Below are 17,846 nucleotides of genomic sequence, written 5' to 3' on the forward strand. Positions count from 1 at the left end.
CCCCAACCCCCTGATCAGCCCTGCTCTGTGCGTGACAAGGGGTGGCGCCGCAACCTCCCCATCGACCCTGCCTTGAGTGTGACAGGGGGCGGTGCCCCAACCCCCCAATCGGCCCTACCCTGAGCGTGACTGAGGGTGGCATTGCAACCTCCCAATCCGCCCTGCTCTGTGCATGACGGGGCGGCGCCCCAACTCCCCAATCGGCCCTGCTCTGAGCCTGACCAGGGGCCGCACTTAGGGATTGGGCCTGCCCTCTGCCACCCGGGAGCAGGCCTAAGCCAGCAGGTCGTTATCTGCCAAGGGGTCCCAGACTGTGAGAGGGCACAGGCCGGGCTGGGGGACCCCCCTCCCCCCGCCCCCCAAGTGCACAAATTTTTGTGCACCGGGCCTCTAGTCCTATATAATAAAAGGCTAATGTGCAAATCGACTGAATAAGCCAGTGATGCAGATAAAATTGAATCATTGAAAAAACAAATAAAAGGAGTCAACAAAAAAGCTAAGTAGGAATATAGAACAGGTGAAAAACATACAAAACAACTAGCATGATGGTAAATTTAAATCCAACTATAAGTGTTCCATATGCATGTGATTAGAATGTGTATTTATAGTTATTGAGTGTAGTATTCTCTAAATGACAGATTACATTTGTTAATAGTATTGTAGATATTTTCTGTTTTTCGTGTTTTCGGTCTACTTTTTCTGTCAATCACTGAGGAGCGTTAAAAGTATCCTACTATTTAAATGTGTATCTTTCTCCATTTTATTTTATTTTATTTTATTATTTTATTTATTTTATTTTATTTTCCATCACCACTTATTCCCTTTATGCTTTCTTCTATCTCTACCCTCCACCCTTTTGCTTCAGATATATTGAATATGCTTTTAAGTTCAGACACAGTTAATACTGTTATATCTTGTATTCATCCTTTTAAGTTTATGAAATGTCCTTCGTTATCTGTGTTAAAAATTAGAATAGTTGTAATGTCTGTTTTGCCCACTATTAATTTAGCTGTAACCTCTTTTCTATGGTATGCATTTGTCTCTCCTATTACTTAGCAATCTTTACTTTTAACATATTTTCAAATACTTTCAACATTAAGGAAAAGTGGTTTTTTTTAAAGTATATTTTTATTGATTTCAGAGAGGAAGAGAGCAGGAGAGATAGAAACATCAATGATGAGAGAAAATCATTGATGGCTGCCTCCTGCATGCCCCTGACTGGGGATCGAGCCACAACCTGGGCATGTGCCCTGACTGGGAATCCAACCGTGACCTCCTGGTCCATAGGTCGACACTCAACCATTGAGCCATGCTGGTTGGGCAAGGAAAAGTTTTGAGAGTGTTATTATGAACTGAATACTTCTTCCCTAAATTTACCAATATTTGACATTTTTCCATATTTAGTTTATTAATCCCTCCTTCCTCTTCCTCACTGTCTCTCTCTCTCTCTCTTTTCCTCACTGTGCATATATATATATGAATGTGAATATAGTATTATAAACCCTTTTGGTTTGGGTTAATTTTGATTAATTGCTTAATATTTCTGTCTTCTCTGTATAGTTATCATTCTTCCTTTTGTCATAAGTAATGTTTGTGTTGGAATATTTTGAGACTGTATATTTATTCTGTTATCATATGTCCCTCACCTCTCTCCTCCTTATAGTACCATTAATGATTCTTGCCAGAATCAATGTTTTTCTTTAATAATTACTAATTTATGATTTTTGTATATTTGGTATTTGTACTAGCATTCTTTATTAAGGAGTCCTTCACCCTTTGCTGTCTGTCAATCTATCTATGTATATCCATCACCTATCAGTCATCTATCTATCATTAGATCAGATTCATGGTTTCTTACTTCATTTAGTTGGTTCATTTTTTTACTGTCTTTTTTCATTTTGATGCTCAAATTATCCCACTTCATGCTGGCTCCTGTGCCTTGTTGATGCATTCCCATCATGTTTGACATTTCCCTTCTTATCCACGATGTCACTAATTTCTCCAAGGAGCCCAGTTCCTTTTAGTGGTGATTGGTATCTTGAAAATAAGATCTGCACATGTGTCTGTATGTTTAAAACATGTCATTTTTAATCAATAATAGTTGCATATTGGTTTTTAATCCAATCTGCCTAATTGGAGTGATTATGCTATTACATTAATGCATTCAGTGATATGCTAGGATTTAAGCCTGTTGTCTTACTTTTGTTTTCTATTTGTCCCATTAATTAAAAAAAATTTTTAAAAAATTTATTTCAGAGAGGAAGGGAGAGGGAGAGAGAGAGAGATAGAAACATCAATGATGAGAGAGAATCATTGATCAGCTGCCTCCTGTACGCCCTCCACTGGGAATGGAGTCGGCAACCTGGGCATGTGCCCTGACCTGGAATCGAACAGTGACCTCCTGATTCATAGGTTGATGCTCAACCACGGAGCACACCAGTCAGGCCCCATGAATTTTTGATCACCTTTTTAAATTTACTTCCTTCTTTTTGGTTAACTGTTTTTGGTATTATGATTATTTCTCCCACTGGCTTATTTGAGTATAACATTTTTATTTATTTATTTATTGTTTATTAGTGTGGTTTCTCTGGGGATTACAGTGTGAATCCTTAACTTACTACAATTTACCTCAAATAATATATCACTTCACATATAACAATCTTACAACAGTATAATGTAATGTATCTTCTTCCTCTTTTGTTATTGTTGGCATATACTTCACTTATATACCTGTTTTTAAACCCTAAAATGTACTTTGAACATTTAATAGCATTTTAAAATTCAAAGAAAAAGGTAGTTCTTTATACTTATCCACATATTTTCTATTTTCAGGCCTTCTAATTCTTTCCTGCAGATTTAGGTTACTTTTGATATTATTTTCCTTCAGTGTGAAGAATTTATTTTAGCATTTCTTTTAGTGTATACCTTCTGGTATTATATATTTCTGAAGAGTAACAAATTGTCACTCTTATTATTGTTTCTTTCTCTGAATTATTGTCTTTTTTTCTCTGGTTGCCTTTAAGATTTTCTCTTTATCTTTGCAATTTACAGTTTGTGATGTTCCTATGTGTTGTTTTAGCATGAATTCTGTTTGGGGTGTGCTGAATTTCTTAGATCTGTAGGTTGAAATCTTTTATCAGGTTTGGAGAAGATTTTGCTAATATGTCCTTGAGTATGTCTCCTTTCCTTATTCTTCTTCTGTGACTCCTAGCTGCTTGATAAACCATTCAGATTTCATCATAACTTGAGTGAACTGAATGTGAGTCTCAGTTTTAATTAGTTTCAATTACTTCTGTTTCTAAATGGCATTGCAGAAGTCTCTTTCTTCCCAAGACCAACTCTAAAATTCCAAAGCTTCTATCCAGGGCCTTATCTGTGATCTTAACAGGATTTGAGCTGGGCTGGGTTTCAGCTTTAGTTAGTTTTTGCTCTCCTTTGGATTGGTTTCAGTATAGGCCTGGAACCTAAATCCCTTGCAAAATTTGCAAGATTTCTCTTTGATTTCTAGCACTGCCTCCACCATTTCTTATGTAACATCGTTTTTATAGGAAAGAATTGTTGGGTCAGTATGTTTATTTTTGTTTGGGGGCTTTTCCAAGATTCCAATCTGTAATATTAGCCCACGCTGTTAAAGGTTGGGCTGATTTCTCTCCATCCCACCAAAGCCTGTCAGCCTATGACTCTTACTCCCTCCTCTATCTGTGCCCAGGTTAGGTTTTGGCCCGAGATATGAAAGTGGCAGGTAGTCTTTGCTCACCTTTCAAGGGCTTGTTCCAGTTTGCAGTTTAGTTCATTTACACGTTACACTTTGTTGACATTTAAGGAAAATATAGCTTTTTGCTTAGACCTAGGTTTCTTGTTGATAGTCTTTCTTGTTCTACATCATCTAAAAGTCGAACTTCTGCTAGTTCTTGTTAAAGCATAATAGAGATATGTAATAAGCAAAGGATGCCATGACAGTGATTAATATCGTGGTCACCAGATTATTTTGGGCACCTGTGTTAATCATGATTATAGCAGCCTGTATTTATTCATAGCTCATATTACAATCAATATGATGTAATTATGACTTTAATATGTGGAGGCTGAACAATAAGACCATTTTGTTCATCGTTGTGACCTGAATATTCTAACACAATGCCTAGCACCTTATATTTGTGGAATGAAATATTTCAATTCAGTAATGATTTTGGAAAGGATGGCGGCGGGCCAGAAAGTATTGGTTAATTAAATATATCCTTATATGGACCCTGTAAAAATATTTTTGTGTATCTCTTTTCCTAACTGATTATGGCTTTTCATTTTATAGTCTTATTTATTTCTAATATTTTTTTCTTTTCAACATAGCTTGACAATGTAGCTTGCCTATTATGTATTCAGAATTTTAAGATTTTTAATTCAACTGTAATAAGCCTCTGATTTCCTTCTGCAGAAAGAGAAATCAATGAGATAAAATTTGTGACCATTGTCCACAAGCAATAAATAATTGACAAAGAAATGTTCACACATCTTTATTTACAGTTCTTGATGTGTATAAACAAGTATTATTTCAGTAGTAACCTTATTATTGAAGAACTGTTTGTCTCAAAAGGATATCTGTTCTAGAAAGCCATCCTGGGTAATGTTTTCAGGGGTTCATGAAGGATGTATAGGTCTCAAATTTAGTCTGTTGGTTGTAAAACTGTTTTCTTTTGAATTTTGCATATAAAAATAGCTTTGGAATATTTTCTTTGTTTAGTTTTCTTTACTGAATATAAATGTCTTTATTTATTACCCTTGAAATAGTAAGTGAGATTTCAAAACATATACTAGTATGCAGAATTAAACTACTGGCTTGAAACACTTATTTTGGAACCAGAGCAAAATAGAGATGATAATACAGGAGGAGAGATATCCTCTTTATCAGCTAATTGTGTAAGAAGTCTAAAGAGAGATCAGGCTGGAAAATTATAAATATTAATCTGTGAAGGAACTTGCAAGTATAAGAGAAATAATGGTTTTAGGCTGAGGAATCATCCTGGGGAACTTTTTATTCTGAGAGAGAGTACAGCATAGTGTTTAAAGGCTGTGGCCTTTAGAGCTAGACTGCCTGTGTGAAATCTACCCCCCCCCTTTTTTTTTTGCTCTGTACTCACTGTGTGACCTTGAGCCAGTTACTTAATTCCTCTGTGCCTTCATTTTCTCATCTGTAGAGCTAATAATAAAACCACTTCATATGTTTATTGTGAAGATTAAATAAATTTTAAATCATTGAAGTACTTAGAATAATTTCTGGCACACAATAAATGTTATTTGCTGCTTCCATTATTTATTTATTATTATTACTATTGTTATAAGCACCACCTAATTTGTTTGCAATATAATTCTGCTACCTGTTATAACTAACTATTGACATTTCTTTTTCAGCACAACTGAAGTTGATGACATGATTAGAAAATCTACAAACCTGTTGCTGACCAGGACTCTGAGCAACTCTCTGCAGAATGTCATTAAAAGGAAGAATATTGGACTAACTGAGGTAAAGCTGCTCTTAATGGAGGCAGCCAAGGCAATATGTCAACAGATGTCCTAAGCTGTGGGGTTTCTTTCTTTCTTTTTTTTTAAATTTATCACAACTTTCTATATGGTTCATCATGCTCTTCCAGGTGGACCCCTAATGGTGAAACTGCAAAATAATTGTCTTGTGTTTTTCTTTGGTCACCCTGGAGAAGTCCATTATTAGTTTTTGAAAGTCACTTTTTCTCTCTCTCTCATTGTTTTCACTAGCTTAACTTATTTTCCTTTCTGAAGATGTTGGGTTAAATTTGTATTATTTGCCATTGATTATATAAACAAAATTGTTGGTTGGAGAATATAGTCAATATCAGGATCCTATCCAAATGAGTGGCAGTCCAAATACAACATATAAGATGAGATCATATTTTGCCTGCATAAATCATTGATGCCACAGATATTGGTACTCATAGTCCTTGGTCAGTGTTAGACTTAGCTTTAATTTGTGAAATACCTCATGTCTATGAATGGTATTTTACTCTTTATCAGCATGTAAGTCTGTGGATTTGGGTGGGGAAATGTGAGAGAAAGGCATTCATCACACTTCTGTGGAAGCTTATGCAGTCTCACAAAGAGAGGAGGGATATTGTACATATGTTGGGGACAGGATCTTGGCAAAATGAAGATTTGGAGCATTGGCATGAAGTCCTAAAATTTAGAAAGATGTGAAGTTTCCTTTCTCTTGGGCCCAGGATTGCATGGGAGCCTCAACCTACCATTTTATGGAAATTATAGTGCCAAAGTGAGTGCTTGGAGGAACTTTTGTTTTCACAGGGAAAGAAAAAGGCTGTTGACCATCTGTTTTACCTGTAGTGGTAGTGTAGTTAGAAAGGCAGTTGCTCTAGAAAAAATTGACATTTTCAGATATGTACTGTCAGGGATTATAGTGAAAGTTAGTAAATGGTTAATGATACTGACCCACAGGTGAAGACAGCTGGAAGCCAGGTGAACATCTACTTCTGTTTTAAAATTATTGTTTTTATTCCCTGTGCTTAGATACAAAAATATTATAATGTGGGATATAGGCAGTGATGGAATTCTACTTATAACAAACTTTTTTTTTTTTTTTTTACAATTGAATGCCACATATGACATTATTTAGGATAGTTTTTTCATTTTGCAGAGATTCCTTTTTATTGTCGGGTATAGAAATAATAAATATTGCTTTTGTGTGTCTGATAATAGGCTAACCTCATAATCAGGCATACTATAGAATAGGAAAGTTGGAGTGAATATTAGAAAGTCCTGCTTTTGTTAGATTGTGCTGTTCTCCTTTTCTGAATCCCAAGTAGGACAAGAAGTTTGTTATTTATTTTGTGAACTATCTCTACATTTTAACTTGATATAATTCTTCTTATGCCATTTGATTTAGCAGTCTCTTAAAAAGTCATTTTAAACAAGTAGTATAGCAGGAACATATTGTGTTAGAAACAGCTTTGGCTTCAGAAGACTCTTGAGTTTAGTTGTGGCTGTGAAATTGATTTACTGTGACATCTTAAGAGAAAGACCTAAATTCTTACTTCTTTGGTTTTCTTGATTCCATTGTCAAGGGCACTGTTCAGATCAGATAATGATAGGAAGAAGCAGTATGAGCTTATCAAAGAAGTAAATGAAAATTCTTGGCACTATCTAAATAAATGCGAAATGTTATTCCTAAGTCATTAGATTTCTTTAGTCAAATATACTTTCTTTTTTTAAAAATAATATATTTTATTGATTTCAGAAAGGGGAAAGAGATAGCAACATCAATGATGAGAGAGAATCGTTGATTGACTGCCTCTTGAGTGCCCCCAATTGGGAATCAAGCCCACTACCCAGGCATGTGCCCTGACCAGGAATCAAATTGTGACCTCCTGGTTCATGGGTTGACACTCAACCACAGAGCCACACCAGCTGGACTAGGCAAATATACTTTTATTATCAGTATCTTTGCATATGAATGAAGGAATGAATATCCACAGGCATTTATTTTGGAGGTTATGGTGGTGTGTACATGTATAGACACACACCTGGTGATTTTTTTCATCACCAACCAATAAATCCTGGAATAACTATACTACCTTTGGAAAGAGAAGATGTTATGTCTTGCATTGTTGTTAACTAAAGTGAATTCACATCTGGAATTGTCATTATAAGGCAACATTTGTGGAATAATTTGTATTCTTCAAAGTCTATTCACAAATACCATCTCATTTAGCACAATAACATCTGAAGCAGTCTGGGTATGTGTTATTTCCCTTTTTATAGAAGACTAGAGGCCTGGTGCATGAAATTCGTGCACAAGTAGGATCCCTAGATCTGGCCGGCGATCAGGGCCAATCTATGGGGTGACCGGCGGGGTGATCAGGGCCCCTGCTCACACCCTCCTTGGCCTGGTGCCGCCTGCTCACCTGCTCCACCATCCCACCACGGTCCCACTCTTGTTGGGGCCCATTGGGGCGGCAGCGCCTCCACTGCTGCCCTCTGCCAGTGCTGCCTCACAGATGCCCGCCATGTTCCATGCTACCCCCTGGTGGTCAGCACACGTCTAACTCCCGATCAGTCAAACTCCTGCCTGTGGGGACAATTTGCAAATTAGCCTTTTATTATATAGGATATATCATTAAATTTCAAGGAGATTGCCTAAGGTCATATGGCTAGCAAAATGATAGAAAAGAGGCTTAAGTCCAGGTTGTTTTTCTCCCAAATGTATTAATTTTTACTATGTGTACTACCCTTCACAGTGACTTAATTATTTCATCATAACATGATAGAGCGTGGGGACAATTTGAAAATTAGCCTTTTATTATATAGGATATATCATTAAATTTCAAGGAGATTGCCTAAGGTCATATGGCTAGCAAAATGATAGAAAAGAGGCTTAAGTCCAGGTTGTTTTTCTCCCAAATGTATTAATTTTTACTATGTGTACTACCCTTCACAGTGACTTAATTATTTCATCATAACATGATAGAGAGTTTTACATGAGGTCCATAGTAATGTGGAAATATTTCTTATTAGAGTTGGTTTTGTGACAGGTGGAGCTGAGCTTTCTATCCCTTGTGTGTAAGCTGTGTTTAGTTACTTCCTAAAAATAGACTATGGAAGGAGGAAACAAGTTACTTTACAGTAAAGAAACATGACAAACTACCTCACTCAGGTGATCAAGGTTATCATCATCAGAGATAAGTTGTGTTGTTATGATGTGATGAGAAGGCACTTCACCTTTGTGGTATTTCTTCTCAAACCTCAGTCTAACCAAGAGAAAAACATTAAACAAGCCAAAATTGAAGGACATTCTAGACCAGATGAGCTAAGGAGACAGTCTCAGAAACTGTCACAGACCAGATGAGCTAAGGAGACATTTCAACTAAATGTAATGTGGACTCTTAGGTGGAATCCTGAAAAAGGTTAAGAACATTAGTGGAAATCAGACAAAATTGGAATAAAGTGTGTTGTTCAGTTAGTAGTAAAGTACAAATGTTGGTTCCTTTAGTTGTGGCAAATGTAGCATAGTAAATGTAAGATGTTAACAATAGGGGGAACTGGGTGTGGAGTATTTGGGAACTCTTTGCAACCATTTTGTAAATATAAAACTATTCTAAAATGAGGTGTTTATTTAAATTAAAGAGTGAGAGAGAGATTGAAGATAGGAAGTATAAGACAACTCTTTGAGGGAATTTTGTTACATAGGTAAGCAAGGAAATAAGGTGATAGCCAGTAGGGGGAGTGGGTTCAGCAAAAATGTGTGTGTGTGTGTTTTTAATAGAAGTAATACCATGTTATTTCTGATGAGAACGTACAATAGAAAGCAAAAGTTGATGTAGGAGAAAGGGGGAACTCTCTGGAGCAATGTGAGTAGGAAAGAGTTTTAGAATCTAGTGCAATGAAAGGGATTGGCTTTAGGTGGTGTAAACTTCACCTCTGGTAACATATGAGCATCAGAGTATGTGGATGCAGATGGTGGTGGTTGGGGATATATTTTGGTGGTAGGCTCTAAAAACTTCAAAAACTTTCCTGCAGTGGCCTACAGGGCCCCGCATAATTGATTCCTCACCTCCCACCCCCTGGCATCTGTGTCCCTCTCCGTTAGGTTTGCTCTGCCCCATCACTCTGGCCTCCCTTTACTTTACCTGAATGTAAAGCTTGAAAGTAAGTGGTGGGGTTGAAGGAGAGAGAAAAAAATCTCTGGGTGTATGGAAAAGAGAATTGATTTGCTCTTGATTATGTCATTATTTTGTAGCATTAAATGCCCATTAGTGGATATGAATTAAAGTGAGACTGGCCAGCACTTTCTTAAGCTATAGTTAACTGGAGATGTAACTAGTAAGTCCATATCAATAATAGCCTTCAGGAATTTGGTATATATTATGCTCAATACTTTATTATTTATATTAGTATTTATATTTAATTATAATGTATTTATTACTTCTTTGGTCTCACATTGATGTTATAACTTCAATTTTAAGATGATAAAAGATAATAACTTTGCCTAAATCTAGACAGCCAATAAGTAGTTTAGAAATAAGGTTTGAGGTAGATTTTGAAATATATTTTCTTTTCAAAATAAGATTTGAACCCTAGCCTGTTTGGCTCAGTGGATAGAGCATTGGCCTGTGGACTGAAGGGTCCCAGGTTCAATTTTGGTCAAAGGGCACATGCCCAGGTTGCAGGCTCGATCCCCAGTAGGAGACATGCAGGAGGCAGCCGATCGATGATTCTCTCTTATGATTGATGTTTCTATCTCTCTCTCCCTCTCCCTTCCTCTCTGAAATCAATAAAAATATATTAAAAATAAATAAATAAGATTTGAAATGAGTTTGAAAATAATACTTTTTCTGGACTTTTGCTCTTTCATGACACTAATTTAAAACCATCAATATTATAGAGAGAAAGTAATTAACTACTAGTTTATGAATCACAGAATATCATTGAATTAGTTAAGTTTGGAAGAAAGTTTTAAGATGAATCAAAGGACACCCTACTTATTTGTGGAGAATATATTGATAGAAAGGTTTAAGGTAAGAATTGGATTGAAAAGAACTTATTTATTATAGATAATAGACATATTTCACCTTCACTTTAAGTCCCTATTCAAATATTTCCTTAAGGAGGCCTTCCTTGACCACCCTGCCTCAAAAAAGGTCAGACCTGCCATCACCATGTAACTTCTTATTCTCACTTCTATTCCCAGTGCCTGACATTATACTATGAGTTTATGTGTATATATGTTTACTGTAATGCCCATGAGGTCAGGGACTTTGTTTTGTGTATAATTTTGTACAGCTGTATCCCAATTCCTTGGCACATAGGAGTTCTTAGTTGATGAAAGATAGAAGAAAGAAAAGCAAAAGAAAATAGGTAGGTAGGTTCTTAGAGTAAAATTAGAGAAATTCAGAGTTTCTATTAGTGATTATTTCATATTATTTATATTTTTATGATTAAAATAGTGCCCAGGAGACCTGAATAAATGACCAGTGCTTTGCATTTACCCTTTGTTTTTAATATAATTTAGAATGCTCACATGGCTCTCGCCTTTGTTATTTATCTCCCACACACCATTTGTCTCCAACCCCTGTGGTTAAAGAGCAATGATATTGCTAATATTATGTTAAAATATTTTATACTGAAATTTTGTCAAATATAAGCTTTGTACTAGACCACTGAATTTGGAACCAGTAGTTCCAAGTATTTTAGGTATTTTCCTTGGAGATGTTATAAAATCAGCAGTTAACATTCCTTTTTGTACTCTTGCAGGGGTGAAATGGAGATAAAAATTCCTTGAAGTCTTAGGGATCATGTTTTTGTGAGTGAGAATCAAGGCTGCTATTTAGTTCTTTATCTTCTTGCAAATATAGCAGTTGAGAAGCACTGGTGGTGTGGGGAGCAGTGTGACAAGAATTCTTATTTACTGGCTTTGGTTTCATCCTTTTGGAGAGAATTTCCCAATTCTCTGCTGTGGGAAATAAGATAATATCAATTTTAATATAGGTAGATGTAAACACCCCAGAAGTAGTTTGTAATTGGGGATAGAAATTTGTTCTTGGAATTTAGTGCTTAGTTTTGAGCTATTGAAGATGATGAAATCATTTTCTTTTCTTGAGTTTGTCAAGAATATGAACATCTATCTGTCATCATGGTTCAGGCTCTGCTGGGGTGTTTCATCAGAGTTGGAGAAGTGACTCCCACAGTCTACTCTGCCCTTACTCACTTGATTCTCTGTGATACTGGGAGAGACAGAAACATGTTCTGCTTCTTAATGATTTTTTAACCAAAGCGACTTTGGTCATGTCATTTTCTTGAGTTTGTCAAGAATATGAACATCTATCTGTCATCATGGTTCAGGCTCTGCTGGGGTGTTTCATCAGAGTTGGAGAAGTGACTCCCACAGTCTACTCTGCCCTTACTCACTTGATTCTCTGTGATACTGGGAGAGACAGAAACATGTTCTGCTTCTTAATGATTTTTTAACCAAAGCGACTTTGGTCATTTAATTGTGAGAGGTGGTTGTTTGCAATATAGTGTTTTCTTTTTTTGGACAATTCTCATAGAACTTTGCTTTATGTAAGACATAACTAATATCTAATCTGTTGTTAGTTCCACGTCGTTGGACCAATATTAAGGACAGTTTAGATTGCTGCAGTGTATATTTTTGTAATAGAGTGGGAAGTAGGGGTTAAAAATACCAAAGGAGCTCAAACTCTGATGGAAGTTGATATCTGAAATTGCTTCGTTTCATCCTTACGTTCAAAATTACCCCAAAGCATCTGGCTTCACATTCGTAATAAATGCCCTTGTAAGGATTTTGGTTAGCTGTCATTCAGGAGAAGAGACACTTAGGCCTCATTAACAGACAATATTCCCTTTGAAAATGACATGGTATCTACTGTAATCCTAGAGTGTTTTAATAGTCTATTCTATGCTCAGCAATGAAACATTTCAGAAGTGACTGACAGCCAATTGATGTAATTCATGGTGATCTTTTGTGTTGACAGATCTTTAAAAAGTCATGGGAAATTACTACTGTACCCAGTGAAGCCGCCTCCTTTTTTTTTTTTTAACTGACAATATCCTGCAAAACAGGACAATTTTCTCTTTGACTGCCACTGTTTTTTATTTCGATAACATGACACGATTTCTCCTTATTATTAGGATTATTTTTGATAGGTAGAATATGTTCTCGATAGGTAATGCTGACTTTAAAATAGAAATTCTTCAGTTCTCCAAATTAACTCGTACTTTTCTGACTTCCACATCAAGACAACCTTGCTAATAGCCACTTTCGCACTCAGGAAAAAGAATGATTTAATTTAGACTATTAAAATCTTGAAAACTGATTTTAGTCCTCCTCAGAGGGAAAAACATGATGAAAGGAAAAGGATGACAAATTGCTATTTAGGTGTATGTTTTTTCTAGAGCACTCCAAAGTTAAAAGGCTGATGTTTGGGGTAATTTTATAGGAGGTCATATCTGTGTCTAAAACTAAAAGTCTCCAAATTCAAGCCATGGAATGAGTGGAAAGGGCTTAATGATGAATGTGAACTTGTCTGATGAGTTGTGGGGAATAATACAGAGATCTAGTCCCAATGTTGCCCTAACTTTTCATCTTTGTTGGAACTGCATCTCTGAGTCTTTGCTCTTCGTCATTATGTTAAAAAATAGCTGTTTTTCTCAGATCTTCCAGCTTATCCTTAGGGGAGTAGAAGGTATCTTTTCCCTCAGTCCAATCTGTTACTAAAGCATTGTCATTATATTTTTTGAGAAAAAACTATGTGCTGTGTGCTGTTGAGGAGGTAAGGATGTACTACCTGATTATAGTTCTATTCATATTTTTGTTTGATATTTCACAGAAATATCATTTGACTGTAAAAAGGTTTAATACCTCTCTTCATCTTTAGTTCTAATTTCCCCTTTGTGTCATCTACCCCCTCTCGCCCCAGCTCACTATCTCACTAGACTAAAAGAAGGACCAAGTTCATCTATTGGCTGATACACCAACACTCCCCCTACTTTCCACAACCCTGCCACCAGAAAATAGTCTTATGAAAATGAAAAGTTAAAGATGTAGCCCTGGCTGGTTTGGCTCGGTGGTTGTAGTGTTGGGCTATGCAGTGATGGCGAACCTATGACACGCGTGTCAGAGGTGACATGCGAACTCATTTTTTTGGTTGATTTTTCTTTGTTAAATGGCATTTAAATATATAAAATAAATATCAAAAATATAAATCTTTGTTTTACTATGGTTGCAAATATCAAAAAATTTCTATATGTGACACGGCACCAGAGTTAAGTTAGGGTTTTTCAAAATGCTGACATGCCGAGCTCAAAAGGTTCGCCATCACTGGCCTATAGACTGAAGGGTCCCGGGTTCTGTTACGGTCAATGGCACATACCTTGGTTGCAGACTCCCCGGCCCTGGTCAGGGTGCGTACAAGGGACAACCAATCTATATATCTCTTTCACATCAATATTTCTCTCTCTCTCTTGTCTTTCCCCCTTCTTTCCATTCTCTCTAAAAATCAATGGGAAAAATATCCTTTGGTGAGGATTACAAAAAAATATATATATCCTTTGGTGATTACAAAAAAAAAAAGTTAAAGATGTAGAAGAGAGTATATATATATATCCTTTGGTGATGATTACAAAAAAAAAAAGTTAAAGATGTAGAAGAGAGACACACAAAAAGGTTCCATTCTAATTTCTTTTTGTATTTTTTAAAATTTCTTTTAGATTCTGGGGACTATGAATAGTTTTCATAGTTGAAATAAGTAGTAGTTACTTCTCCTTTTTATGGTATTTTTTTTTTGCATAGAGTAGACTCAAACCATGGAGAGTTCTAGTTGGTGGAAGACCCAGAGTTTACTTCAGCCTACTGTACTGACCCTGCAGCATACCAGGGCTAGGGCTGCCAGCTGTGCTCTGCTTAAAGGCACTGTCAGAAGTCATGTAGATGAGTTCATTTGAGTCATATATCCATTTAGTTATATGATCTAGAGAAAGTAATTTTAGTTTTGTTATAGTAAAATGGAACTAATAATTATTCCTGCTTAATTTATTTCTGTAGGTTGCTGGAAAGACAATGTAAGAAAATGAATTGCAAAGTGTTTTACAAACATTAATTCTGTGTAGATAATAATAGTGATTCTTCCTTATTCTCCCCTCAAAGTAATTAATAGATTACTTTAATCTTACCAGCACTGTCTCCTTTAAGGATCTTTTCTATAAGAAAAGATAAATAGTATTAACTAAAGAATATGAAATTTTCACAATAACTCTGTGAGTTAGAAGTTATTATTAACATTTTACAGGTAAAAACACAGACTTAGAGAAGTTAAGAAGTGTTCTCAAGATCAAGAATTTGTACATTGTTAATCCTGTGGTTTCTCTGACTTCAGTGCCTGTGTTTTTTCTTCCATAGACTAATATAGTTTAATGTAATGCAATCTAGTCCAACATCTCTCTGTTCATCATACCTAATTTGAAAACTTTTTCTTGCCATTTCAATTATTCTTGTTCTTTTAGTGGAGTTTACTTATTTAATTTATTTGGCTGTTATTTAAGGCGAGGCATTATGCTAAACACTATTAGTTTTTTTTTCTCTTAGTCTAGTCTTTTTTAAACAGAAGAAAACATGTGTTTAAAATAGAGTGACAAGAGCTCCTACAGATAGTGGGGGAATACAAGATGTTCTTGGTAAGCAGAGAAAGCTTCATAGATGACGTAGTACCCATGCTGTAAAATGCCTTTTGTAGAATGCAGATGACCTCTGCCATTATGCCTTTTGTTTTTCTTGTACCAGCAGATTCATATTGAGCCATTCATCCTAGGGTAAATAGTCAAATGATTCATGCATGTGCTTGCTATTTTCCAGCTTGTCCAGATTATTATCAATACAACACACTTGGAGAAATCCTGTAAGTACTTGGAAGAATTCATCACCAATATCACTAATGTGCTTCCAGAGACAGTCCATACCAGCAAGCTGTATGGCACCACGACTTTTAAGGTGAGAGGCCCTGCAGCAGGCAGGCATAGTCCGGGCTATTCTACCTAGCATGGCTTTGTTTCTTCCAGGTTGCATAGCAGTATGCTATCCTTTTATCCCCTTTCCCTATTTATTGGTACCTTGCCTTGAGAGTAGATTTAAGAGAAGAAATCAAATTTGATTTCCATTGCTTATTAAATTTTATGAAAGATAAAAATTGTTAGAATTATCTTTTCTTTTTCTGTTATAAGAAAAAAAAAAGAGGAACATCCTGAATTGCCAAAGCAATCTTGAGAAAGAAAGCAGGAGGCATCATGCTTCCTGATTTCAAATTATATTACAAAGCTGTAGTAATCAAAACAGTATGGTATTGGCATAAAAATAGGCACACAGTCAATGGAACAAAATAGAAAGCCCAGAACTAAACCCACGCATATAAGGTCAATTAATTTTCAACAAAGGAGCCAAGACTTTAAGACGGGGAGAGGGCAGTATCTTCAAAAAAATGGTGTTGGCAAAATGGGACAGTCACATGCAAAAGGATGAAACTGCACCCCTATCTTATACCATATACAAAAATCAGCTTAAAATAGATTAGAGAGACTTGAATGTAAGGCTGAAACTAGGAAAGTAAGAGAAAAAAACATAGCAAGTAAGCTCCTTGATACTGGTTGTAGCAGTAATTTTCCATTTGACACCAAAAGCAAAAGTAAAGCAACAAAAGCAAAGATAGACAGGTGGGACTCCATCAAGCTAAAAAGCTTCTGTATAGTAAAGGAAATCATCAATAATATGAAAAAGCAACTGATGAAAAGGGAGAGAATATTTGTACTTCATATATCTGATAATGGGTTAATATTCAAAATATATAAAGGACTTTTACCACTCAGTAGTGAAAAAATTCAAACAACTCCATTAAAATATGGGCAGAGGAACTGAATAAACATTTTTCTAAAGAAGACATAGAAATGGCCAATAGGTAATTGAAAAAGCTGTTCAACATCACTAGTCATCAAGGAAATGCAAATGACAACCACAATGAGATATCAACTCACACCTGTTAGAATGGGTGTCATCAAAAATAAAGAGGTAACAAATGCTGACAAGCATGTGGAGAAAACCCTTGCATACTGTTGGTGGGACTTTTACCTGGTACAGCTACTATGGAAAACAGTATGGAAATTTCTCAAGAAATTAAAAATAGTACTATCATATGATCCCATGATCTCACTTCTGGGTGTATATTCAAAGAAATCAAAAACATCTTCGAGAGATATCTATACTTCCATTTTCACTGCAGAATTATTTGTGATAGCTAAGACATGGAAACAACCTAAGTGTCCATCAACAGATGAGTGGATAAAGAAAATGTGGTGCATGTATACAAAGAAATATTATTTAACCATGAAAAATGAGGAAAACCTGCAACTGTGACAACATAGATGAACCTTGAGGCATTATGCTAAGTAAATAAGCCAGACAGAGAATGACAAATACTGCATGGTATCACTTATATGTGGAATCTTTTTCAAAAAAGTCAAACTCATAGACACAGAGAATAGAAAAGTTGTTGCCAGGGACTGAGAGAAGTAGAAATTGGTAAAAGGGTACAAAATTTCAGCTATAAGATGAATGAGGTTTGAAGATCTAATATAAAATGTGGTGAATATAGTTGATAATACTGTATTATATAACTAAAATTTGATAAGAGAATAAAATATAAATGTTTTTATTAAATAAACTATGTGAGGAGATGAATGTATTGACTAACTAGATGTGGGTATTCTTTCACAATATAAACGTACTAGAGGCCCAATGCACGAAATTCGTGCAAGGAGCTTGGCCCTCGCAGCCCCAGCTGCCTAGAGGCCCTGTGGCCCTGCCCACTGGTCATTCTGTAAGGTCATTGCGGAAGGTCGTTGTGGAAGGTCGTTCTGCTGTCTGGTCTAATTAGCATATTAGCTCTTTTATTACTATACTAGAAGCCTAGTGTGAGAAATTGCGTGGCCCCGCCCACTTACGCGCACCCCGCTGCGCTCACAGCCCCACCCACCTGTGCTGGTCTTTGGTCGTTACAGTGTTAGGGCCACAGGCCTTTTATAATATAGACTAGAGGCCCAGTGCATGAAATTGTGCATGGGGTGGGGGGGTCCCCTCAGCCCAGCCTGCACCCTTTCCAATCTGGGACCCCTTGGGGGATGTCCAACTGCCGGACATTCCTCTCACAACCTGGGACCACTGGCTCCTAACTGCTAACCTGTCTGCCTTCCTGATCACCCCTAACTGCCCCCCATGCTGGACTGGTCACCCCCAACTGCCCCCCCTGCCA

General features: G+C 36.4%; 1 protein-coding gene across 6 annotated transcripts in view; it reads left to right on the forward strand.

Annotated features, from left to right (window-relative positions):
* Positions 1 to 17,846, forward strand: part of EXOC6B (exocyst complex component 6B) — a 524,781-nt gene that overhangs the window by 288,454 nt on the left and 218,481 nt on the right. For all 6 annotated transcript variants that reach the window (XM_005867756.2, XM_005867754.2, XM_005867755.2 and 3 more), the window contains 2 exons: positions 5,407 to 5,518; positions 15,404 to 15,538. In XM_005867756.2, coding sequence (XP_005867818.1) covers positions 5,407 to 5,518; positions 15,404 to 15,538 — 247 coding nt within the window. The remainder of the gene's footprint in view (positions 1 to 5,406; positions 5,519 to 15,403; positions 15,539 to 17,846) is intronic.

The sequence above is a fragment of the Myotis brandtii genome, unplaced genomic scaffold (assembly GCF_000412655.1).
Source record: "Myotis brandtii unplaced genomic scaffold, ASM41265v1 scaffold251, whole genome shotgun sequence".
NCBI lineage: Eukaryota > Metazoa > Chordata > Mammalia > Chiroptera > Vespertilionidae > Myotis > Myotis brandtii.